This window comes from Ruditapes philippinarum, unplaced genomic scaffold, assembly GCF_026571515.1.
Source record: "Ruditapes philippinarum isolate M1 unplaced genomic scaffold, ASM2657151v2 ctg13432_1_1_1_1, whole genome shotgun sequence".
In the NCBI taxonomy this organism is placed as follows: domain Eukaryota; kingdom Metazoa; phylum Mollusca; class Bivalvia; order Venerida; family Veneridae; genus Ruditapes; species Ruditapes philippinarum.
In genome coordinates, this window is record NW_026863165.1 from 1 (window position 1) to 27,243 (window position 27,243).

Below are 27,243 nucleotides of genomic sequence, written 5' to 3' on the forward strand. Positions count from 1 at the left end.
CTACCATCCTGTATCATTCCCATGCTGAAATATAGACATATATTTTGTTATGTATTGATATTCATAGAGACATATATCTAGCTAACTTTTAATCGGATCAACCTTACAAAAAAAGACGAAATTTAATATTTTTCACACAATACTTACCAAGCATGGAGTATACCGAAGCACTTATATAAAACAGACAACTATCTGTCAGCATCTGTCGTCAGAATTATGCTCTATTTCTTTGACACAGTCGTCTATTGCTTGAAAGAAAAAACTACAACGTTCACACAATCAAACTTACGGTCAAATCATAAACACATTGGTCAACAACTATGTCGGGATCTTCTTCTGCAAGATAGTCTGGAAACTCCATAACTGCTGGAGTATTGTAAATGGAGTTGTTACACAGCGCAAATGCTTCTGCGTTTGTAAAAGTGTCTGTGCTCCTCTGAAAAATATTTACAAAAGATTCAAAGACGACGACAGGAATTTTATGCACATTGCAATAATAAAAGCATTTAAGCATTAAATATATATATTTGTGCGAGATTACATAATATAAAATATGGTGATAAAGAAAGAATTGGAAACCCAGATAGAACGCCAAAGTCGAAAATAATGCTGGCATAGCCCATTTACAAACGGCAATGGTTAATGTAATCTTCTGTCTACGCCATAATCAGCGGCTTGAGCAGAAAGTTATTATACTTTTAACTTACACAAGGAGTGGCATTTGATGAATTCATATTATCAAGTTAGTAATGAACATAAAGTACTTACCCTTTCTCGGGATAGAAACGTTTGGCCCATTTCTTTATGTTGTACCAGTACATTTGTCTCTCGCCTTGTTCTGCGATTAATCTTACATTTTCTTTTTGTAATAGAATTAGGTCTGCTACAAGGCTGATCTGCCATCCCGTTCATTTGTGTGTTCCATGGTGTCAGTAATCGTGCATTACTTTTAAACAAGTTTTCTTCATCCGTCAATCTGATACATAAAACAAAGCAGTGTATTTAATTTAGAAATCCAGTTTACGCACACAAAATGAGTCATTGTATCTATTTGATAGTATGCTCTTATCACAAAAACTATTACAAAAAACAAGGTTCACAAAAAATGTTGTGACAATGTATTCAGACATCTATCCATAAAAAAAAATTATCACTATGTTTTAAAATGATTGAAAACTACTTTATGTTGTATAATATAATTTTGTTCATATTTACAGAGATATATTTTACTAATACATTTTTTTAAGCCGGTGAATATGATATGATATGTACTAAAAAGTATCCATTATGGAGCAAGGTTTTACCAGAGGTTCATAATACATTTCTGGTATATATCCTCACACTTAAATATATCTGCTTTCTTTTCATTGCAGAGATATTAAGATTTTACAGATTAAATAACGTTATATAAACGGTATCTTATGTATATAACAAGAGCCGCTGGCTGGCAACATCCTTTTTATTGGATAGTAGTTGCGTTTTATAACTTTTACATACGGCCGCCATCAAGTTTTAAGGTATCTTTCGTTTATTCTCAAATAAAGTAATTCTGCTGTATTTATAAACTCGTTATAAATATGTTATATTGCCGAGGAATGTTTGCAATGCATTACGCGCCTAGCAGTTCAAATTATATAAGCTGACAATCATTGATACGATCAGACGTTTTCATAAATAAAATCAAATTATTCATAAAAAAACTTTGATATGGGTTATCAAATCTAAATGAGTACGACGTTAGTTAAATTGAAGTTCTTCAGCCCTTTTACTCCTTTAATTTTGGGTCAAACGTACGAGATCGATTTCTTCGCGATATACCTTAACAAAACTTTAAAATAGAGTATTTTAAAATTTATTGACGCAATGCTCAAAAGTTTTTTCAGAGTAATGACAACAAACCGGATTTATGTTCAACTTTCATCCTAACGTTCTTTGGTGAATTTATGAAAAATGTTTAACCTAAAAATCAGTGTTTATAAAACAAATATTGAACATGCTTTGTTCCTGAACAGTAGAAGAAAATGCAATCAACCATCCACGCCCAAGGACCGGTTAAAACAATAATTAACATTCTAACTTTTAATGGTAAAATTTTGATTCAAGAAATAACCGCTGATGTATTTATACGGCAGCAATAATAGAACATAGAACCATTTCGAGGAAAGCACTCTAGCGACCAAAACAAAGGAATATCTGTTCCCTAAGTAGAAAATCTATGAGCGCCATTGAATAAATAGTGTCTTAAAAAAGAATCAGAGGTTATAAAGCCTGCATATAGCTGAAAAGCTGTCAAGAGACTTATTTGAAACTTAAGACAAACTGCGTTTAAATATACTTTATGAAGGAAAGGGTCTAGTATATAATTCATGATATTGAAGAAAAAGTGATATTATAATGATTTCAACTAAACTGAGGGCTCCCTAAAAATAAATTGTACCTCCAACTATCTGCGAAGCGGTAACTCCGATTATCGTCATCTGATATTGTCTTGTTGTCTCTGTGAAGAAGATCATTACTTCTGTCCCCATCAAATGTTCCGCATAAGCCATCAACATTGCCGTAATCTTTAGCAGACATGTATATATCAATGTTCATTGTGTTACTCCACCCATGAAGTGCTATGTCGATAATAGTACCAATAGGCGTTCTTACCTAAGGATGTTTCCGAAATGAATGTTATATAAAGTATTAGAAAATGTATCTTAGCTTTACAACTCAGACAATTTATCAATTACATAGACATGCTCTTGTAAATTTTCAAATCTGATATGACGTTTAGCTATTTGAGTCTTCAGGTGTAAAAATTCGAGTTAGTGAATTATCTGCTAATTTAAATAAATTGATAAAATTGCTTATTTTATATGAAATACGTTAAAATAAAATGTGAAAATAGCAGACATTGACTTCACAGAAATATTTTATGTATCAGGAAAAGCAAAGTTATTGAAACCTTGATGATGTTTATTAAGATACTGATTAGGCTTAGCACTTTATGGATTTTAATTCCGCTAGAAGAGTATCACGGTGCATATCCATATCGGTACCCTCTTTGCGAAATCTGCTGAAACGGTACCCTCTTTGTACATGCACAGGTCATTCTCTGCTCAAAACAAACCAGCGATGGATAACAAGCCAGTAAAAATTCATTGTAATGAGGAAAGGAAGAATGACACGTGGAAAAGATGTTTACCACGGAACACTAGAATGTTTTATTTATGTGCTGATTTGTCATGTGCCCGTTTTTCATGTACTGCAACTTCACAATAAGCTACAAAAAATAAACATGTCTTGCCTCGCCCAACACCCCGACATACTTTTCGGGCTGAAATGAACTTGTGGCTTGATTATATATGCATCATACATGTTTAATATGATCATTTACATATCATCTTCGGACAAATGGCAGTACATTGTCAAAAATAAATGTAAAATTTATAAAAACACCCTACTTTCGGTTTTGCAGCGGCACGGGCTACCTCTCTTCATTTGAATTTTTATATCACAGGTACCATCTTATTTCTAACACATAGGTACCCTCAAGGAACGACATATGCTTTTATTTGCGTTAATCGTTAAGTATGTAATATTTACATAAAAGTAAGAAATATTACATACCTAACGATTAACGCAAATAAAAGCATATGTAATTATGTCGTGCCTTGGGGGTACCTATGTGCTAAAAATGAGAGGGTACCTGTGATATAAAAATTCAAATAAAGAGAGGTAGCCCGTGCAGCTGCAAAACCGAAAGTAGGGTGTTTTTATGAATTTTACAATTATTTTTGACAATTTACTGCCATTTGTCCGAAGATGATATGTAAATGAACATACAAAATATGTATGATGCATATATAATCAAGCCACAGGTTCATTTCAGCCCGAAAAGTATGTCAAGGTGATGGGCGAAGCAAGACATGTCGATTTTTTGTAGCTTATTGTGCAGTTGTAGTAAATGAAAAACGGGCACATGATAAATAAGCACATAGATAAAACATTCTAGTGTTCCGTGGTATACATCTTTTCCACGTGTCATACCTTCTTTCCTTATTATATTGAAATTTTACTGGATTGTTATCCATCGCTGGTTTGTTTTTAGCAGAGAGTGGCCTGTGCATATGCAAAGAGGGTACCGTTTCAGCAGATTTCGCAAAGAGGGTACCGATATGGATATGCACCGTGAGTATGATCAGCTTAGGTGAAAAGACTGCAAGCTGTTAACAAAGTCAGTAGCTTTATTTAAGGTTTTCTTTCTCTATGTCAACATGGGTGTAAAAATAGTTAAAAATGTCAATGTTCTTTAACTGCCTATGTTGATTTTTTTCTACACATTCACCCGTTTTGAAATATATACAGACCTTGTAATGATGGGGATGTATTTCGTCGATATCAATAAGGCCACCTTCATTACACTTTAAGTCGAATTTGAATATAGTGTTATAACATTTATTAAAGATGAATTTGTCAGCTCCCACAGCTACTGCTATCCCACATGCACATACAGGTCCGCTGTTTGATCCAGGGGAACAATACTGAGCTGACTGTTGAACCTGAAAACATATAGTCTAAGATATATATTACATTGCATAATTTGCCTTATTTGAAATATTTGATAAATATACTCGTACTACTTCTTTGGTAAGTCCACCCTGCTTAAAGTTCATTTTTCTTTTTTTCAAAATAGCAATAACTAGAATATTATGTTATCAATGTAGATTTAAAATTGTGTTTTCTCTAAATTTAAAAAAGAAGTTAAGCTTTCGATGTAATAAATGGATAATAATGCAGTGGATTTACTTCTAAATTGTGATATAATTTGTGGTACAATGTTTAAGCTTCATTGTAGCTAATTTTATGCCAGTTTAAAACAGGATATTTAACATTTAAGATTTATATACATTATATACATTATGTTTAATAGTTTTATAACCTCTGTTTGGTATTTTATATTCCTGTATAATGTATAATTTCCTTCCTCCTGAGCTTCATAATACCTGAAAAATGAGTGAAATGTTTAAATATAATCATTTTTAATGCTGAAAATTCCTATGGTTAGCAAGTTTTATATACAAAACAGTTCGTTTTAGGAAAGAAAGGTGTTAGGTCAATATTTCTGAAATGAATAATTATTTTACGCAAGTCCGATGCGAACCTACAAAATAAATATTGTACCGAAGAATGATTCCAAAACCGCAGATAATAAAGAAAATATTAATGTTGGCTAAATTTTGTTTCCATTTTTGTATTTTAAGTGAAGTTTTGTAAACAGGTTGACCTTGACCGTTGTAAAAAGGGTAGAATTTTATTAAATTAGAGAAACATTTTGTCATTTACTTTATTGTACATGAATAAGCAAATAATGCTAGATATTGATTCCTTTTATACTACTCTCATTTATGTTTAAACAGATTAATATTCATTTCATTATTTTGTAATTTCGCTATTAAAATTTAATTATTTAAGAATTTACCTTTGTTTCTTATCACATCATAAGAAATTAAGCAGACAGACATATAAAGTTTAAGGCGCTAAACAAACAGAGTTTTAGGTTGTAAGGTCGAGTTTCTATTAACTTTAAATTTTGGCTACAGTTTATATAACATATTTGCATAACTAAGTACAAAGATAATAATTTGCCTAGCCCAACTACCATTTTCACCATTTCGTAGTAGGTGCAAATATAGTCTACTGATTATACAAAATGACAATGTTTACGTTACACCAGTTTGAAATTGTGATACTTTTAAAATATCATGTTAGATTTTTTTAACTGTAAAATGTTTTATCAATTAAATAAAATTTGTTTTTTTTGTTGACCTATGGATTTGAGCAGTATTTAAAAACCATTTCATTTAATCAATATTTGCATTTTCAAAAAAGAATTTCATAGAAAGAATCAAATTGCTATCCAGACATTAGCTAGATACCTGAAGGGATGCTGCACATCGAAAATCTTAACTTGCAGCAGAAAAATAAAAACACTTAAAAGCACAGGTATAACTGTATATTTGTATAAAAAATTATGAGGTGGGTTTAAATATGAATGCATCAAAGCAAGTATAATTGATTTTTCATATAGGTTTCATTGAAATTTTATTATTTCATTCCCTTAAAGTATTCAACTCCAAAAGATATATAAATTTCAGTGTCTAGATCCAATATTTATTTGTTTAAAGTTTTACGTCACATCGACACAGTATTGGTCATAACGCGACATTCTAGCTTTACTAGTGGAGGAAGACCTCAGGTGCTCTTCCGTGCATTATTTTAGGCACGAACGGGCACCTGAGTAGAACCACCGACGTTCCGTAAGCTAGCTGGATAGCTTCCTCACATGAAAGAATCCAAAGCCCTGTCGGGATTCGAACCCACAGCGGTGAGGGGCAAGTGGTTTGAAGTCAACGACCTTAACCACTCGGCCACGGACGATCCAATATTTGAAAGAATATTTTGTTCTACCATGAAGACACTGGAATATTGCAAAATCGAGGTGTTTGCGCTGGAACAAATTTTTGACCTGCAAGGTATTTTTTAAGCTTTGAAAACAAACTGAAGTCACAAGGGGCAATGGCGGGTGATTTGAAGGGTGGGGGATACACGGTTTTTTAATTTCCGATAGCCTTGCACTTTAGACGCCTTTTGCGATGACGAGTTGCCATGCAGCAATCTGCCATTTGCAAAGTCTGTTGCGGGTCTCGGTTTCAAAAGTATTTGTTTAATTTTCTAAGAACTTTTGTCTTGCGAATCTTCACATTGACATATATTGCCTTTAGTAACAGCAACCTAAATAGAGGACCCTGAGTAGCACAAATCTTGTTTTGGTGTTTCGTTTTCGCTCATAAAAATGAACACTTGTATGAGCTTCTCCAAATAAAATGCCAACGATACAAGCTATTTGCCTTGATATATACCTTGTATCGGTATTATCTATTTTTTGACATTTTATCAATCAGACGTTGCTGTTTATGCCGACGGGCATAGGGTGCATCTTCAGTCGAAATTTACCCACCTTTTATTTATTTAACCAACGAATAAACTACGCATTGCATGCATTATCTCTACAAGACGTACCATTTCAAAGTAAATAAGGATATAATATAATGATCTTCCCGATAAAACTTTCAGTTTAAATATACCGTATAAAAGTGAAAGTTACAGGTGAACCTCATTTGCAGCTACTTTGTGTTGTTTTTTGTTAATTACAACACAGTTATACAGATGCACTTTTCCCAATATTTAAGATTCTGTCAAACAAAATCATGAACTTTATTCTGCATAAACAAAACTAGATAATAGTCAGGTCATATTATGCAAAGATATCCTATTGTAACATCAGTTTGCTCATTTCGTGAAGATAAAAACTATAAAGATTGAAATAAATTACATTAAAGTTAGTGTGTATGAGTTAGTTTACGATAAGAAAAAATCTGTGTAAAATATGAATATTGTTTTATATACATGCTGAAAAGAGAAATAAGCTAGATATGAGTACTTTAGAATATATATTAGATTTTGGTGACCTGAAATGACACCAGCTTGGATATCATCGGGAGTTGACCAAATGAATGTCCTAACATAAAACTTGTTTTTAGCTGTCGAGAAACCCCTCTTGAAATACTATATAATAAGCTGATTTGCAGAATTTTCTTGCCCGATTTGTATGTGTTATCTAATCAGAGCTTGATATTAATGATACAAACGTGTATATTAATACATGGTTTACAGCCGTTAAATATACTGTATTTAGTTTGCGTAGCCGTTTATATTAAATAAGCATATTATCTTACAATCCATCTACAGTTCTCATATGCGGATCGACGTGTGAATAACATCTTTTGTTCCGATGTCTGTAATTGTCAGTAATTCTTACCTGAAATAATAGTTTGTAGATATCATAAAATCGTTACCAATACCTTAATAAACATTTATTTATTTATTTATTTATTTTAGTCTCATCTTTACATGTTTACATAAAAACATATATATAACATAAAACATAAATTCATGATCAGAATAACAAGAGACTATTTATTTATACCTTTAAGGGAGATAACTCTACAGAACATATCACAGCAGTATACTGTTGTATCCACTAAGGAATTGTCCCCCTAGCTACACACATTTCATATAATGATTATCATTTATTAAAATGTTATGTTGTATTCAATATATTCACACTATTGCATTTTTTCCTACAGAAGTTTACATTGTGGTATAAAATTGGACACAATGAATAAAACAATACTTCAATATTAAATGTTTAAATGCAAATAGTACAAAGAAAAATTGACCATTATATATCATTTAGCCTTGGAAAGTATATAATATAAAATATAATTATGCTATATATTCGTATGAGTTTATTCTTTACTTGATAAATGTTGAAATTTTAATGCAAACATTTAATAATTTAGGTGTTTAATGTAAAATATACTCACATTAATTGCTCCAATAGTCTGGAAAAAAGAAAGAAACATAAAATATGTTACTAGCTGTTAGACAATCATAGTGATCAATCAATTGAGAGCAATATACTGACAAAAGTTTTTTAAAATGATAATAAATTTACAATAGTATTCAATATCATGGAATGTTTAACTATGTATGTATATTTGATAACATTAACTTTTTACCATGTTTTATCTTCTTTATAAAAAGCTGCACGACATGTATTATGTTTACCATACCTCTGATCTGACTGATCTTCGTTTGTCATGGCCGGGGGTGTCTGTTACGTATACTTGTAAGTCGAACTTTGTTGCATCGTCATATGTACTGTCAGCAGTTGTCAACATAATCCTATGTGTGGTACTTGTCCATTGTTCACCTTTCTTTAAACTCTGTACAACATTATATATTTAAATGAATGCGTCACATTTTATCGGAGCTTATGATATTTTCATATCAAACTTATCGTACCTCTATCCACCAATACAACAACTATCCAACTGTGTAGGCATGTACGTGCAAAACAAGCCGACCGGTTTAAAACCTTCCGGTAAAGGACATACCATACACAGGTCCGAATAAACAAGTAAATGTAGATTTCATAAGACCCCCGAGGAATAAGTGTATTTTCATGTCAAAATTAACCAATCGTCGAAACATTATACATTCCGTTTACACTACCATTTACTGTTTTTCAAGATAATGTTCCATAGCCTTAAGTACTAGGGATTGACGCGCGCTAACACTGCACTGTTGGCAACTTGCAATATCAAGAACCCAGAAGGGACCAGGACCATTTCAGGTAAAGACATACAAACTTTGTAAAAGGTTAGTGACAATGACATAGTTTTGCATTTCATGCCTACAGACTTCCTGTGACGTTGTTGAAGACCTTACGTGTTGCAATGGCCTCGATGCATACCTTACCATGCTGCTATAATGCCTTTATGGCGACCCAACTGACCTTGTAAAAAACATCGAAAGAATATGCTTGTTTTGTGTCATCTGTATTTTTGCTTGAACATAGGGGATAATTAAAAGGTCCCGAATGCAATTTTCCTAAATGGGTTCAAACTCACTAAAGGTGTGATGTAAACATTTTTTAATCAAGTCTATTTAGGAGAATGGCACTTTCAATACTGACAAAAATTATCAAATTGACACTTGCGAATCATGTATAATGATCATTATTTGATAAAGAAAATTATAGTACTTGGACTGTTTTGATAAAAGAATTTTAGTAAGATTAAAAATACTTTCTTGACTGTTTTTGAAGAGCCAATATGGTCTTTGCATCAATGTTACATATGCTATGATTTCTTATCAAATTTCTTAGGTAATAGATCAAATATATACAGTAACTGCATTGACCACTTCCGTTAATAAAATCGGACTACAAATATAATTAAGAAATTGACAAGTTCTATTCCTTGAAAAGCGGCGTATGGTCCCCAAGTAAAAGAAAGCTCGTGCCCTAAACGAGAAAACAATGGGCGGAACTGAATAAAATAAAATTTTGAAAGGACAAAACAATTTCAATTAAATAATAATTAAAAAGACCACCAAAGCCAATCGATCAGAATAAAGAAGCCCCTTTCAAACACAAATAAAAATATTCATTTAGTCAAAAAAATATGTTACATTTATTTTTACAAAAGGATTTCCGACATCAGCGGTGTTTTGTACACGAAGTTTTCCTGCACACATATCGGATACAGATGATTCGTCTTCAAACGTCATTCGCTCTTCACAATTTGGTTCTTCGTCGTCAGTGTAATAGCAACCTTTAGGAATCGTCTGCTCTATATCAACAGTAGCAGAACCGCTTTTGCTCAGTGTGATGGACTCGTCTTTTATCTGCGAGCAAAGACGGTCATATGTTAATGTACACGTTTAACTTAAAAGGTTCACGGTCAATATATATTTCTCATGTCAGAATCTATAATCTAAGGGAGGCGTAAAACATTGCACTTACTTTCAATCCGGCAAAGAAGGCATCACTTAATGCTTCAGAGGACTCATTTGCATCAGCTGTGATTACACCACATTGTACCTGTAGACCAGAAGTTGTATCTTAATAAACGAAGGACTGTTGTAATGATACATAGTTTCATAATACGCGTATATATTTTATCCCTGAAATATACGCAAATAATGAAGAGCCAATACTATCCAACGGATGAAGAAAAAACCGTATTATGTTAGTGCTAAATGCGGTACCACATAATGAAGTGCATGGCTACATTCTGGTTGGTTCCCATCTTAGCTGTGCTTTATGTAGCGTGTGGAATCAGGAACCGATACTACTAAAAGCGTCGGCTTTTTTGCAAATCAGTCATTCAATAATTTTATATCTTCATTTTGTCTTAAAATGTCTTGGTATATAAAATAAAATGATAGTTATGTTATACTAGCTCTCTAAGGTGTGTGTTTTGCTACTCCCAGCTTGAAAAAATGATATCTCGATCCACCTTCGGTCTTGAATGACATTATCTCTCGGGACATTTTTTTACCTTTCTTTCAACTTAATAGTCTCTGTAATTAAGTTAATATATGGTACATATTAATATGAATTTAATAAGTTTTTAAAATTAAATCTTATCCGTTAAAAGTTGCATTCAAGTTACCTCATATCCAGGTCCAAGATGTGACAAATAATCTTCTTTGAAAACGAGTTCGTCTTGATTTGAAGAAGGTCCCATCTCAACATGGAAGGTTCCGTTTATATACCTTAGAAGAGTATACCATGTTTTTCATATAACTTGTTTTAAAATAACAAAATAATTTGAATTCGTTCTTATTAAAATGTGACGGCAGGTTGATACAAAATACAAACTAAACATTCGATTTACTTTTAAAGAAAGTCTTTAAAGTCAGTCATTATGTGTCATGAATATTGTAATTGATTGATAATTCACTATTAAAAAATTTGACTTCTGTTTATGAGATAAGAATATGTGAAAAATTTATAACATATTTCATCATGCTGCATAAATATGATGTAATTATAAATGTATCGTCGTTCATTCCAAGATAAATGAAATTTATAAAATGCGTTTACCATTTTGTACGATATGTTACTCCATCAATCATGTTGAATTCACATCTATATTGCAGAAACGGAGTGTATACGCTTTGTAATTTACCGTTTACTTCATTTCGTTGAATTTTATGACCAATTTCAGGTTTAACGTTAACATTGTTGTAATGCACTGAAATGAAACACAAGCATAAACAGTAAAGAACCGCGTTATTAGAAAACTGGATATCATTTTATGCTTTGGAGAGAATGATAAATTATCCATAAAAATTGTATATGATAATTTCACAGTGAAAATTAATAAACTGTAATTTTACACTTTACTACTTAAATAAACAACAATAATTTTATTCCCAATGAGGTGCCCCATATTTGATTTTGCTTTTTTTCAATTCACTGACCACTACAGTTAGATTTATTATATTTTGTTAACTACACTTTCTTTTGCATGCAAAACTGCCCTTAAAGTCATTTGCACATTTTAAGTATATAAAAATCTATTACAACTGTAAAATATAAGTACATAACCCGGTGTTCGTAAAACCTTAAAATTTTTCGCGTTTTTCAAATTCCTAGTCGCTTTTTGAATGTATACAAATCCATTCATAATTATTTATTGTTTGTTACAATCTTTATAACAATCTCAGTTCTTTGGTTTAGATGTAAAAACCACTAAATCCAAAATATATATACATGTACTTTTTAATCACATTAAAACTATACTCTCGAGCCCATAAATAATTTGTCAATAAAACACTTCGTTCAGTTTCAAGTATAAAAATCAAGTGTTTAACAGCATGGTATAACTTGAATAAGAATTGTTTTGTTTTGTTAATTAAAGCAGACGATCATTAAAAATTTTGTTTAAACTGAATATTATCGCAATAAAGAGTAATTGTTTTGAGCCTTTGTCTTATTGTTATGTATGAGAATGTCGTATGAAATAGAGGCTACAAGCGGGGAAAATTTTTCAATATCCAAAGTGATTTAAACTCATATAAGCATGCAATTAACAGAATATATGTTGTTTTTTTGTTTTTTTGGCAGGAGTGTAATTAATTTTATCTCGTCAAATTTTAAAACAGTATACTATTTTTGAAGCTCACTCGCTGGAATAAACTTCCATCTTACACAAAAGCAAACAAGCATTCACAGCTTATCTTTAATAAAAAAAGATGGAAAGTTTTAGCTTACAATGTACAATCATTGAACACATACATATTTTAATACATGTTACGGAGAGAGTTTCTTTTCAAGCTTCCTACTCAATCCGTACAATTTATTATTTGTCAATCATCATGTAAATGTAATGTTTATAGATAAAAATATTTCCTAAACTAATACATGCTATAAAGAGGGCAAATACTGGTATTCATTAAAAATTTTGAATAAAACTACATGTATATTATTATCTTGCGGTTATTAGATGATTCGTTTAAAATTAACAGAATCAGAAACTTAATAAATTCTTAACTTTTTTCTAAAACTCTTGTATTCTTAGGTAAACATCAGAAATTTTTTACACTACCTAAACATAAACAATCAGTGCAACCCCATTCTGAAAAATACGATAAGTCAAACTGAAGCTTCCCATGACACATTCTGGCGTATATGTAGATTTCATCACAGTTGTTCGTCCAATAATCGTCATAATTATCGTCATAATTATATTCCCAACACAATGTCACTTCTTACTTAATGGATTGTGTTCCTTTCAGCTATATAAAATATCATTGGCACTTAAGTGATTTACAATTACAAACATGGAAATTATTGTAGAAAATATGAATACTCTTCATCAAAATTCGACGACAGAACAGATATTCTACAATAAAACAAATATACAAAACGTTCAAGCTATTAATACAATATGTGTAAAAGCACTTTAAAAACACGTCGCTACTGAAAAAATATAAACGGGATCGATATATCATTAGTCAAATAATAGGGCATCTTGCTTGATCGAATGGCTAAGATCCGATTTATATCTTCAAACAACCACGTGTCCCACAGGATTACGGAATCCTTTTAGGAACAATCCAACGAGTTTGTCAAACGTCGTCGTTGGTTATACTTTAGTGCCTGCTTGTGATTGATATAATTTATTTACAGCACATATGGTCTTCCTAGAAAACATTAAATAACCTTTCGTTAAAGAAATATCAGTTAAGGGAGATCTTTTAAAGTTCTTATGACACTGTCTATCTTAATTTCCATGTTAAAGAGAAACGGTGAAATGATAGAAAACATATAGTACATGTATGCCAATGGTCATGTTTTACATGCTTTTACATATGACAAATTAAGAAATAAACATTAAGATAAAATCAATGAAACCAGAAAACTTGTCGTAGATACTATAAGAATCTTACACCGGCTGCCGGTACAGACCGGAATATCTAGTTCGAGGGTAACTGTTTACAGCGGTAACGAGGCTCTGCCGAGTTTCCGCTTAACAGTTACCCGAGAGCTAGATATTCCCGTCTGTACCAATAGCCGGTGTTTGATTCTTTTTCTTGCATATTACGTGTTAATTATTTTCGGAACAGAAATTATGCAAACTGATAATCTCATTACGCACTTTTTTCTTATAGTAGCGTATGAACATACAACTTCATTCATAACGGAAAAATGACGTCATATTAAGAACGCGATTCATTCATAAAAGGCGCGCGGCAATGACGTCATTTAATGCACGCGACTTGTCTTACATGGGGGTGTAAGACAGAGTTTTCTAGCACTGGTGTAAACGGAAGATAATCCTGTCTGAGATGCAAGAAATATTAATAATAAATTTATTAATTTATTATGTCTAAATCTTGCAATTACAATATTTATGATGTCGCAGGGTCATATTGATGTATTAATGTTAGATGTTATTTGTAAATGTATGTCCCGTATTGTACACCGTAGATTATGTGAAGTCCTATATTTGTGTCCTTATCCTATATTCCATACATTCATCCTTTTATTCATTTACTCATTCATTCATTTCTTCATTTATTCATTTATTAACAAGTATGTACTAACCATTGGTACGGGCCTCAATCTTAAATATTCTATTTCCGCACTAAGTACCTTCACGCATGCGCACTCCTACTGAAGATTTTCATGGCGCGAGCCAGACTTCGTATTCATCGATAATAAATATTTTCTGAGAGCGTATTTCTGTATTTTTATAGGTAAATATGAATGTCTGTATTGATCCCATACTTGTTATTCTACATTTTGCCATTCATGATTTTGTGTCATTTGTCATTATTTTGTCTTTGCACTCCTACTGAAGATTTTCATGGCGCGAGCCAGACTTCGTATTCATCGATAATAAATATTTTCTGAGAGCGTATTTCTGTATTTTTATAGCAACCCTCAAGCCCAGAACCTCTTAGCAGCACCTTTCCCATATCGTAAGAGTGGACTGCGACAATAATATTTATTTTGTATCATTTTATCATACAGTGTATATGAATCAGAATTGTATCCATGTACCTTTAAGAAAGTAACTATGATATTGTTGATGCAAGCATTCGCTGTAGACTTCGTCCCTTTCATCTGCTAAAGGTGGTAAAAACTGTTTTCCATTGATAAAAGTATTCATCCAGCCAAGTTTAGCAACACCATAAGATAATCCAATAAATCTCTCATTCTCGTTCTCCACTTGGTATACTGTGTCTGTATCGTCACAATCTGGTGAAGTTAGAAATATAGTTATCATCGCCTTCAAGATCCTGTACCTCATTTTTTTTATCGTTTTATATCATAAATATGATGTTTAAGTGAAGATTTATCAATACGTTATGTTCCAAAAAGCTTTATTTGTAAAGATATTACCGAATTAAAATTAAAGGGAGGTAATTAGAAATTTCTAAGTCTTAGCCAAATTTTTAATAGGAAATGAATGCATATATTTTAATCATAATATATAATGCCTATTAAAATTTGCAGTACATATTTAACATATTTTTGAATGTTTGGACATTGAGACATATATACATAGGTAATTGCGCATGCGTTAAATATGCTTATTTTTTAAACTCTCGTAGTGAAAAATTAAAATAAGACTTGATTATATCTAAAATAAATGAATATATCTCTTATCTAAAGATATAGTACATCAGGAATTTTATATTTGGATATTAACGATAGTGAAAAATGGACTAATTCAAAGTGTATACTGTGTTTTTGATGTGTTTCTGATTGGAAGAAGGAAACGGAGTAAGAGTTCACCCAAGACACCGTCCCGGACCCAACACGTTTGTCTATGGCGGCTAATCCCATAAATTCGGTGCAAACCCCTGAATCACAGATACAGTATGGACAGTATCAACCAAAAAATTCGGGTTTTTGTACACCACAGGCAAGTGAAAATTTAACTTCACTTGGTTATTCATATATACAAGCTTTGAATCAAGGGTCGCCAACTTTGACACAACAACCGTTACAATGTCTACCTAACCAAATACCAAGTGACCAGTTCTCTGCTCTTCTTCAAAGGCTTGATAGCATAGATAAACGTCTGTTACAATTAGACAAGATACAAAGTACCGTTGATAATATTACTGTCAATTTATATAAGGTAGATCAACGGGTCAGTGAAGTGGAAAATAAACTATTAGAATTAGAGAATAGTAGAGACTATGGCCCGTATTCAGAAACGATACCTAATCTCAATCTCGACTCAAACTCACGAAAGGTCACCTCAAGTAACGCTGGAGTAGACTGTCGGTAAGTAACTCACAATGTGGAAAGTGTTATTCATTTTGTTTACTCAACCTTACCTCTCGTGTGGGAGACTTCAAAAGTTGACCGATCGGTTTTATTGCATAACATCACTCAATATAGATCGTAAAAGTGGAACCATGTCGTTAAAAAGTGTGTATTTCACCGAAGAGGAAAAATTATTAATAAAGAATTAATTATGTAAAAGAAAAATAGTACAAAAAACGATTTTAAATAATGTTCGATAAACAAAAGCACGAGGAGAAATTTAAAGAGAATTTAATAGTTTTCAATTAGTTAATGCTAGAATAGCAAAATAATCTTTGTACACCTGAAAGACAGGACGAAAAAAACAAGCTTAAGAAAGTAATGAAAAAAAAAAGCATTTAGAACTGAAAATATTTGTTTATTTCAATAGCATAAACTATATTTTGAAAATAGCATTACATTTTTTATGTCGATAATTTTTTTTTGCAATACACTATTTTGTTTTCTTTTTTAATCATCTAATGACATTTTAAAGGTCCATTTTGCCTCAGCAATCCTATTATTTTTATTTCTCAAAAATTCAAGTTTTGCAAAGGGTATAAACATGTTGCATAATCATTTTGTATGGAAGTCAAAATACTACATTGTTTACATTTTTCTACCACCATAAGACATAACTATACGCTTAGTGCAACTTTAAATAGGTTTTAATTATTTTTCTAAAGAATTAAAATAGAAAGAGGCATAATGAACCTTTAACAAGACAGTTTTATTGAAATCTTTATCATTGGTATTTGCTAATATAGAATCTTAAAATTTCTAAATCAAATTCAATGATTTTGTACATAATCCCCCCAAAGAACAAAACAAAAACAAACAAATAAACAAAACAATATTGTTTGATTGTGATGCTGGAATACATGTAAAACAATGTACAGTCATTATTAAAAATACAAACTGGATCTTAGTAATGAAACACCATACACGTTAAGTAAATTGTATATTACATAAATCATACTAAACAAATGTTCAAAATTTTGTTTTGCTACATGGATTTTGATTTTTTTTAATCAAAATATTCAGACGTCATCAACGTTAACTTGTCGTAGTTATTCATGACGCCATAAGAATTTTTTCTGTCATTTTCCCTTTGAAATATCTTAAATATATGGATTGGGAATTCTGTCAATCCAAAAATTCAAACAGTGTGAAATAACTTGTATCTTGTTATTTTTTAATATTTCATAAACAAAACAAAAAAAACTTATAACTAAACGGTATTTATTTAAAACATGAATATATATCATAGGCCTATATGTAGACGCATAGGACAAATCATCCGAGGACTTGCGTCCAGAATCATGGACAGTCACATTGACAAACACAGGACCAGCTGTTTTTATGGATAAAAAGAAATTAAAAACAATTCCAACTTGAAATCCTATAAATTCATTTCTTTTTGGCATAAGTTCTGGTGTCCTACGAGCTGAATAAACTCCTAATAGTTCATACTACTTGTATCATTACGGGTATAAAATGTGCACACTCCTTTGAAAATCTAAATTTCTGATAAAATTCAACTTCTGACATAAATTTAATGGGATCATCTCTATTCCTAAGTATCTGTTTTTCAACATCTATTTCCTCAAATACTGTCAGTTCGCGTATATGATGCACTTAAATGTATATGGGACGAACTTAATTCTAAATCAATACTCAAAACTAAGTGGTATTCAGTATTATCTTATTGACGACACCTCAAGGTAGCCCCTCCTAATCTTACAGATTCTCAACTTTCCTGAGTTCACTCGACGATTACTTTATAACCTGAATACAACTTTACTGAAAGGTTGAGGACTGTCTTGACCGTTAGGCAATTATATGGGATTGACTCAATGAGTGTGAGTGTAAGCATCGATTCTGAAAACGGGCCTATGATTCGAAATGCTTAGATGATGTTCATGATAAACAAAAGGAGATAGACTCGATGATAAATCAAATAAAAAGCATGGAGAAGGAACAAAGCGACAAAGAGGCGGAATGGAAAGCAGAACTCACGGATCTCAAAAGCCGAAGTATGCGGGACAATCTTTTATTTTCGGGATACCGGAAGTTAAGGGAGAAACCCCCTCAGACTGTGTTGAAAAAGTCCATGACCTAATTGAAAATAAAATGAACATTGAAAATGCTAAAAAATCAATGTGCTCATAGAATCGGCAAATAAAATAAGACCCGTTGTCGCAAAATTTGCGTTCGATCCCGAAAAGGAGTTGGTACGGGCAAACGCGAGTAAGCTGTCAAGGCCATATGGTTTAAGCTAGCAATACCCGAAAGAAGTTGTAGAGACCAGGAGGCACCTCGTCCCGAATATGATTTGATATTTTTAAACGAAACATGGACAAGTAAAAATTCTAAAATAATCTTAAATGGATATAAATTGTTTCACTCATCCAGAAAATTCCAAAATAAAAGAGCGAAAAGAAATAGTGGAGGAATTTTGACATATGTTAAAAACTCAATTATTAAAGGAGTTAAATTAGTGAAAAATGACGTTAATTTTATACAGTGGTTTAAATTAGATGCATCATATTTTAACATTGATAGCCATATGTATCTCTGTTCTACTTAAATAGCCACTGAAAACTCGCCTATACACACTGTTAATGATTTTGATATATTCTCAAAAATTGAGGATGATATTCGTTGTTTCAAGGATAAAAGTCAGGTGTATGTATTTGGCGATCTAAACTCACGAATTGGTAAAAAATGGACTTTATAGAAAATGATTCGCAGTTACGAGATATAACGAATTTTTGCAGTGGACGAGCAACGACTGATCAAGGATCAAATCGCTTTGGCGATCTTTTGTTCGATTTATGTAAAGCATTAGATTTTCGTGTGGTAAATGGCCGTATTAGTCAAGATGCTAATATGGGTCAATACACATGTTATACACATAATGGTGAAAGTCTTGTTGATTAACTGATAACTGATAAATGTAATTTTTGTAATATTTCCTATTTCAATGCACAGGATTTTACCACGTATTCCAATCACGCGCCTGTATTATTTTCACTACGTGCGAATAGCGTATTACATGATAAGAAAAATAACGAGCGTGTTTTTCGTAAATGAAACCCTGAGTTTAAAAATGACTTCTTGCGATGTAGATGAATTATGTTTTAACTTAAACGCGTATAAAGACAGCGGCCAAAGTACGATTTTTTTGGTAAATCTTGTATCTGAATTTATTACTAGCAGAGTAAATAAGTATTTTGAAATACATCGTAAAATGCCTAAAAAACCATATTATAATGAATGTCATTCTTTGCTATATCTAAATAAATGGTTTAATGATCTATGTAGGAGCAAACAAGAAAGCTACAAAGAAGCACTTTCACAATTTAATCAAGAGAGAAGTTATGAAAATAAACAATTTTGAATAGTAAGAAAAAAGATTATAAATACTGCTGTAAAGTGACCAAACAAAAATACTTAAAAAAGTATATCGTTAAAAATGGAGGAAATGAAAAATAAAAAACCAAAAGAATTCTGGAAAATGTTTCAATCATAAAATAATTCTGATTGTAGCGAATCTATTGATATAAATGATTTCTATGAACATTTTAAAGAATTGACCTCAGAATTAATAATTAATGAGGATTAACATTGTATAGATTTTTAAATGATTTTGATTCTCATGTTTCTGCTGACTTATTGTTTGAAGAATTAAATGAAGCGTTCACATTAGATGAAATAAGAAGTGCTATTAAATTGTTAGGCAGGGATAAAGCGTGTTCGTTAGATAATATTTTATAGGAGTATTTTTAGAAGGTATTGATATTTTAGATAAACCGTTAGAGATCTTATTTAATTATATTCTTGATAAACAATGTTTCCCAAATTCATGGTCTAAAGGTGTCATTAAACCTGTATTCAAAAAGGGAGATAATGCTAATGTAAATAATTATAGACTGAGGTATTACGCTTATTAGTTGTTTTGCTAAATTATTCACTATTGTTATAAATAAAAGATTAAAGAAATGGTCCATTGCGAATGATATTGTTACTGATGCACAGTTTGGTTTTAAAGCTAATTATTGTACTGTAGATGTAATATTTTTATTGAATTCCTTTATTGAAAAACAATTGAAAAATAGATCTAAACTGTACTGTTGTTTTATTGATCTTCAAAAGTGTTTTGATTTAATATACAGGAATGGCCTTTGGGTTAAACTTATTAAAATTGGGATTAGTAGTAGATTATTTTATGTTGTACGGTCACTTTAATAAGATGTTTAATTGTGTGTTAAACATTTGAATCAGTTATCCGATGTGTACGATTGTGATATAGGATTATTGCAAGGGGAGATAATGTCTCCTCTGCTCTTTTCTCTGTTTATAAACGATGTAGAACTACATTTACAACAAGATCCAAATGCCTGTATTTCTCTAGATCAACTTTCATTTTTTTATTACTTTTTGCAGATAATGCAGTGATTTTGTTCAAAAACTGAAGAGGGCTTACAAAAATCTTTGGATAATTTTAAGACATATTGTGATAAATGGAACCCCGTTAAACGAGCGTATCTGCGTCGAGTGCCGAACACTTGAAGAAGAATTTCACGCAATTATGTCCTGTAAACGTTTAACTGTCATACGGAAAAAATATATTCCAAAATATTATTATAAACATCCAAATGTAATCAAGTATAATTAATTGTTAAAAAGTACCGACTATGCTACCTTGAAATCTTTAAGTATGTTTGTTTCATATATCTTAAAACAATAAGTTGCTTCCTTCTTATATATAAAATTAAACAATTCGCCTTGTAAAATTTACTCTGATTGGTCAACGCTACCGACTAAATCCACATTTTTATAAATAAAATTCCCAGACTGACATGATAACTACAAAATAATCGTGCAACAAAATAGTAAATAGTGTCTTTGTATAGAGATTATTACGAACTTATCGATACTGTTTAGCTTTATTCTAATGTTTCCAATTTTTATAGTATGAAAACTGCTAGATATAAAGTACTAGTTGGGAGAAATTGACTTGTATAATTATTTTAAATATAACTCATTTGTGTGCATGCAAAAATATCCGGTTTTACACTGTTCCCCTCGTAAAAGCTATTTAGTCAAATCTTTCATAACATTAGACACGTTGTTCATATAAACTGCTGTTTTTGAAATATATTTTGCATGTCTAGTTCTATACAAACTGTTAAATACACCCACATATGTTATAATAATGATATTATTTGTAAATTGTCTGTTGTTACATTATATGTAATCTTGACTAAATAAAGAAATATTGTATTGTACTGTATTGGAAAGTTAATATTGCTTAAACAAAAATTATGATTTTCAAGAAAGGTGGTAACAGTAGAAACACTAATTATTATTTAAAGTATGATGGAGAAACTATTGAAATTGTTAATTCTTTAAACTATCTTGGACTTGTATTACAAATGCTATAAAGACTCTATCAGGAAAAGCACTTAAAGCCATGAGCTCTTTACTTTCAGTAACAAGACCATTAGAAATAACAACAAAAATTATTTTTAATCTTTTTGACAGTTGTGTTGCATCAATACTAAATTATTCTTGTGAAGTATGGGGATTTACAATGTCTGAACAACTAGAAAGGGTTCATAGAAAGTTTTTAAAATGGGTTTTAAATGTAAAAATGAGTACATGTAATGCTGCTTTGTACGGTTAAACTGGTCGTTTTCCGCTTTTAATAATACGGCATATAAGAATTGTAAAATATTTTTTGAAATTACACTTAGAAAAAAGTAATAATTGTTTGCTAGAAAATGTAATTTTGTCACTTAGATATATTGCTGGTAGAGATGCAAATCAAACTAACTGGGCTTCTAAAGTTAAGCAATTGTTACAAAAAACAGGATTTAATGATGTTTAGTTATTTCCTGATTCTGTCAATGTTAATATTTTCATTCCAATACTTAGAACAAGACTTATATATATTTATATCAGTAACTTGAGACAAGATGTAAATAATAAAAGTTCTCTCTTTGTTGAAAGAATTAAAAAATAACTTTAAATTATCAAATTATTTAAATAAAATATTTTGCACAAAATTTAGAAATACAATAGCTAAACTAAAATTGTCTTCGCACCGTTTAAATATAGAGACTGGCAGACATAGAAACATTGTGAGATCGGAAAGAAAATGTACATTTTGCAACCTAAACGACATAGACGACGAATAACTTTATACCATTTTATTTTAATTTGTCCTACTTATTCAGATTTAAGAAAATTGTATATACAACGTTATTACTATAGGCATCCCAGTATGGTTAAATTTATTGATCTGTTAAATACATGTTATACAAATACTTTGAATAGATTAGCAATATTTTTTGATAAAGCACTTAGTATTAGAAATGAAAATAATGAATAATGATTATGACTAGTATGATAATATCAAGTGTTAAATTTGTATGTTTGTATTTTCACTCTCGCTGTATTTTATGTATGCTGTATATTTGTGTAATGACGAGGAACTGCAATGTTCAAGTCAAATTGAATAATAAAATCTGTTCTGTTTTGTTCTGTTCTATTAACTTTGTTACATCCTTTATTACAGCATACAGGATCTTTAATTGTGCTAAAATGAGTAAATAATGTTAGCCGTATTAATAAGTGCAATTACTTAGAATATGCTCGTACCGCATATCATTTGTGTTACGACTTATTCTTTTAAAAAAATCTCACATGCTAGTTAGTAAGGAATGAACCCGGAAATCACTCTTAGGTGACTCTTGACACAAATGAAAATCTTCGAATATCCCTTTGTTTTGATTAAGCAATATTTTACCTTTATTACCTAATCAGATTTTAATTGACATATATAAACCATCGTCGGATACCCACGGCCGAACCATTAACATTTATCAGCCGTGGGACTTTTTGCCGATATTCAGTCGATTAGAGGTGTGTCAAAGGCAGCTATTTCATTGGCTGCCTCACGATTTCATGAGGCGATTAAAACCAATCAAAACTTTCGTTCTGTACGACGTTCGGTATTACACAACCTTAGACGACATCGAAAAATTAAACGATTTCCAGCAAGAAAGTATAGATAATTTACTTTTACAGCGTGATGTTTTCCTTTCTGATTGATATCTGCTTGCAGAAGAACTGATTTGGCGATAGTTTTTGCCATTGATTTTAGCAAGACACGTGCAACAGTTTTTAACCGTGGGCGCTGCCATTTTGTTTCTTATTGTTTTTTACCTCCGCTGTTGAAGAATATAGATTTGTTAAACGCGATGTCATTGGTAGATATTTTACGCACCTGTTGTTGTATATCGACGCAAATCGATTCATTTTACCCACGGTTGATTGCATATTATGTGACATGTTTATCAATCGTGGGTATCCGACGATGATATAAACAAACACTTTAAAGTAGATGATGCAATATATTGTCAAAATGATCTTCAATTCTTAATGATAACATACCTAAATCGCATAAGCAATATACTATCGAAATACAAATTTAACATTCTTACTTACTATTATTGCTGTATATGCGATCTGAAAGATAAAACAAAATGTCGATTTTGCTATCACTAAATATAAATTCTGAAAAAATGTGCCAGTGTTCCAATATACGAGCGTATGTAACAAACAAACAAAATGAGAGAGCTTGAGTGTATATGTACTGTTTCTTTTTCATTGATGATACCAGATAAAAAGTTAATTTCAGTCAAAATCTATTTAGAATGTCGTCAGATAAAGTTCAAGTTGTGCATCTCCCGTCACGACAGAGTAAGCAATATAATATTATGGTCAATAATCTAACTAAATCACAACACGCCTTCATCATAAGTGTTTGTACTGACTGTTTAATGATACATACAAATTGTTCTTATTTTGCAAAATGTCAGAAGGCCGCTAATTTTGGATTTGAAAAGAATAATACGAAACGGGACCGTACAACAGATATTGAGCGAAACAAAATCGAAGAAAATTACCATAGGTAAGAAAACTTCGATTCTCAGCTCATATGAAAATTAAATGTCATTGATTTGATTGAAATTATATTAACTTAATACATGCATGAAATGAAATATTTACAAGTTTCAAGAAAAAATGATGTCATATCTTGATTATTTGTTGATATTTGTACGTTTTTTTTAAATCTGACATGTATATATAAACAAATCCAGTCAAATTGGTGTCATATGAGCTTTAACATCGTGTTTTTTCCTTATGTCTGGTTATTTTTTTATTTATATTTTTTTATTATTAATTTTTTTTATTTTCTTTTGACTGATTTTACGATTATATCCGGTGTAAGGTCATGTACCGTGAAATATTCTAGTTAGATTTTATAGTTCATTCAAATGTAAAACAGTTTTTTAAGGATAAAACATTGTTTTTAAAAAAATAAAGAAAACTGGAAATAGTGTCCAATCATATGATTGCATGCCAAATCTGTGTTCTTTATACATTTCCTTTTTATTTAACTTTGCTTACTGTTAATATTTGTTCTCACCTTTTCATACTATATTTTTGTAAAATGAAGTGTAAAGCTCATTGGGGTGATCTTAACCGCATAAGATATAAATCACTTCAATTTACCTAATAACCGTTGAAACAGCAGTAAGTACTGAAGTTATGCTTACCAAAACAAATATACAAGTCCCAAATGTTGAAACCATCCATATTTTGATTGTGAAATCTATACAGTAGGTGACCATGACATTTTCTCATTTCAACTACACCGTCTTCTTCGCAGACACCGTTTTCATTCAAAACACAGAATGGTAATGTAATAATGTCGTCACTTATAGTCGATATGTCTGGATGTTTATCTGTTGAAATAAAGTTACAACATAAGGCAAATCCATATTCCCTTTTTTAATATAAAAAACCCCAATGTCTTCAATGTTTCGAAAGCTTCACATATGCATATCTCAATGAATTTTCAATGTAAGTAAAATGTTCCAGAATGAATAAAAAAAGGATAAGCATCAAAGCCAGCTCTTTGACAAAATATCAAATACGCGGAAAGTCCAAGTAGGGCTGCAGGACCCGTGAGGACTGTAGTCCTCTTATTTTACATGTAGGACGTAAATAAGTTAAATCAAAATCAATGAAAAAATATTTGTCAAATTTGACAAGTTTTGAAAAAAAAAACCAGTTGACGCCTTTTGAAAAGACTGTTTCTAGAAGACGCCACGGTCTTGTATCATAAATAACACTTTTGGTTGTAGTTTGATGTGGAAAATCAAACTAAAATATCATTATCATTGATAAGTACTAAGAAATTGACGATTCACATAAAAATACTTTTTTCTAAAAATTAATTTGCACAAATCATCGTGTTAGAATAAGGTACAAGCAACAACTTTGATTTGAGATTAACAAAATGATACGATATTTGAACCTCTAGGAATAATTTGCTGATAGGTTGAACGCAACCATTTCATTCATATAGACTGAACGGTACTAAATACGTGCATTTACTTATTATTTACTTGGTCCTGGTTTCATATATTGACGATTGTGTGATTGCCATTAAATCAAGACAGCTTTCTGCGTCATAGGAAGCATCTTTTTTCATATTACATTTCACAACAATGACCATATTTATTAAACCCATCTGGGCTGCACACTTTTTACAACACATTATTATAAGAACACACTTATAACGAACAAGTGCAGACTGTCTACCACACAATTACACACTACTTTATTAAAAATATGTAACTTTCAAAAGACGGCCATTTCGTATTTTATATGATATCCAAAATTAAGATACCACCCGTCGAAATTGTTTTTGCTTAAAATCCAATTTCGGTTTTAATAATCCCATTAAATGATTTCGGAAAAAGGATATCGAGAAAAGGGAACCTACCCCAATTTGATCTGTTTATACTAAATCTTATATATATGTTACGTATTAGGGTAATAACAGTTGACTTGAATTAGTCACACATTCTACGAACTTAATGTTTAATTTATCAAACAATCGTGAACGTGCTAAAAGACTCATTTCGGGAAAAAAGACTTTCGCGAACTTTGTATTCGGATTGAAGATGATCGGCAAGGGGTTCCGAATGTAAATTTGAATGGGAACTGTTATGAGACAGAAAACCAGAATAACTGATTTCCGTTGTGCTTCGATAAATAATAGTGGTACTGAATGATTTCCGGCGTGCTCCAAAAACAAAAGGACAGTGAACCAAAATATCCTCAAACGAAGAGGAGGCAAACTTATTACCCATTATTTTAGTGTACTTCCGTCAAAAAGTTGTTAAAACCTTCACTTTTGAAATTACTCGCGTTACCTTAATGCTCGCGTTCAGCTCACTATAAGAATCTTACACCGCTAACTGTTTACGGAGGTGACGAGGCTCTGCCGAGCTAGATATTCCCGTCTGTGACGACAGCTGTTGTTGGATTATATTTCTAGGATATAACTTATTAATGTTATCTGGAAAGAAATTACGTAAACTAATATTTTCTTCAGGCACTTTTTTCTTATAGTAGGGATAGAAATTTTACCACGGCAAAATCATGTAACCTTAAGAACGAAATTTATGCATTTTAATGCAAGGGACACGATGGATGTATGAAAGGTTTTCAAGGTTAGTAGATTTTTCTTTCTAAATGTAAGGAACTGTCTGTAACTAACTGCAAATGAAATCCGCGAAAAACAAGTGGAAAATCCAATCATTCTTTTACAAGCAAGTTTACAAGCAAGTTCAGCTTGATTAAGACATAAAATATATATATGGTCAAATCTTTTATAGGTACTTATATCTCTTAATTCCTGCTCAAACTCTCACCCAGGCAACAAAATGTGGCCTAAGCATTAGTTCATCCAAATAACATGACATGCTATAATGACAACAAGAAAAGAAATATGTATAAAAATAGTTCATGTTTATATGTTTATCGAATACAAATGTTTTTTTTTAAACTGTCGACAAACCTTTGAGAGCAATTAAATTTCCCCAGTCATGATGACATTCAGTTCCTATATTTTCCTTTGAATG

General features: G+C 31.3%; 1 protein-coding gene across 1 annotated transcript; it reads right to left on the reverse strand.

The window, feature by feature from the left end:
- Positions 1-289: 289 nt before the first annotated feature.
- LOC132721299 (uncharacterized) lies at positions 290-15,224 on the reverse strand (the record flags this gene model as incomplete). Its single annotated transcript, XM_060705580.1, has 12 exons — positions 14,975-15,224; positions 11,507-11,657; positions 11,073-11,175; positions 10,421-10,498; positions 10,099-10,302; positions 8,685-8,837; positions 7,785-7,867; positions 4,928-4,991; positions 4,356-4,547; positions 2,438-2,652; positions 769-976; positions 290-436 (listed from the first exon to the last, which is right to left on the reverse strand). Coding segments are annotated over exons 1-12 (1,848 nt in total), but the record flags the coding sequence as incomplete, so codon positions are not given.
- Positions 15,225-27,243: the final 12,019 nt, after the last annotated feature.